Genomic DNA, 1,151 nt, shown 5'->3' with positions numbered 1-1,151 from the left:
GATGTACAGGCCCGGCCTGTTACACTCCGGCCCTGCTCTAGTGACAAGGACTGCGGGGGCAAGTGGTTCACCGGGCCCTGGTCTCAGGTGAGAAATAAAGAGGTGCCTGACACAAGAAAATTGAAAATACTAACCCTTTTAGTTACCTAAGTGAACTGAAAAAAGACCATGGTAAAACTAATTTTACCAAAAAGTCGAAAAATACATTACAGGCCTTCAAAAGTCCGAGTGGTTACAAGTTTCATCCAAATCTCGGACAAAACAATAAAGAAAAGGCTCCATTCACTTCGTTCTTTCAATCCGAGTTTAAACTTCTCGGACAAAACAATAAAGAAAAGGCTCCATTCACTTCGTTCTTTCAATCCGAGTTTAAACTTGGTTTAGATTAAACTCTTGACTTAGACTTAGACAATGCAACCTGATTGGCTAAAAGTTTAAAATCAACAATCAACCAATGAGTATAATCCAAGAGTCGAAATTGACAAAACTCTCATTGTTGTCCTGGCCATCAATCTATTTTTCCAGTGTTCAGAGCCATGCGGTCACGGCAAGCAGTCCCGTCAAGCCGTATGCGTCAGGAGAGTTCGTAACGAATACGTCATGGCTGCTGACTCATATTGTGTGACGTCAGAGAGACCCCTGACTCAACAATCCTGTATGCTGACTCAGTGTCCTCGCTGGTATGCAGGAGAGTGGTCACCGGTAAGTATTGTGTATTGTGTGACGTCAGAGCGACCGCTGACTAAATATGAGCATAATACACAGGAATGTATCATAATATATCTGAATAAAAACCCACCAATTGTAAGCACTAGATCGTGGGTTCGATTCCTCGTTTAAACTTGGTTTAGATTAAACTCTTGACTTAGACAATGCAACCTGATTGGCTAAAAGTTTAAAATCAACAATCAACCAATGAGTAGGTATAATCCAAGAGTCGAAATTGACAAAACTCTCATTGTTGTCCTGGCCATCAATCTATTTTTCCAGTGTTCAGAGCCATGCGGTCACGGCAAGCAGTCCCGTCAAGCCGTATGCGTCAGGAGAGTTCGTAACGAATACGTCATGGCTGCTGACTCATATTGTGTGACGTCAGAGAGACCCCTGACTCAACAATCCTGTATGCTGACTCAGTGTCCTCGCTGGTATGC

General features: G+C 42.9%; 1 protein-coding gene across 1 annotated transcript in view; it reads left to right on the top strand.

Moving 5' to 3' along the window:
* Window positions 1-525: 525 nt before the first annotated feature.
* Window positions 526-1,151, top strand: part of LOC103523253 (thrombospondin type-1 domain-containing protein 4-like) — a gene marked incomplete at both ends in the record, with an annotated part of 10,070 nt that continues 9,444 nt past the window's right edge. The window contains 2 exons of the mRNA XM_008488314.2: window positions 526-702; window positions 991-1,149. Coding sequence (XP_008486536.2) covers window positions 526-702; window positions 991-1,149 — 336 coding nt within the window. The remainder of the gene's footprint in view (window positions 703-990; window positions 1,150-1,151) is intronic.

The sequence above is a fragment of the Diaphorina citri genome, unplaced genomic scaffold, assembly GCF_000475195.1.
Source record: "Diaphorina citri unplaced genomic scaffold, Diaci psyllid genome assembly version 1.1 scaffold18130, whole genome shotgun sequence".
Taxonomy (NCBI): domain Eukaryota; kingdom Metazoa; phylum Arthropoda; class Insecta; order Hemiptera; family Psyllidae; genus Diaphorina; species Diaphorina citri.
Note: the sequence above shows the minus strand (reverse complement) of the source record. Positions and strands in the feature narration are given on the sequence as shown.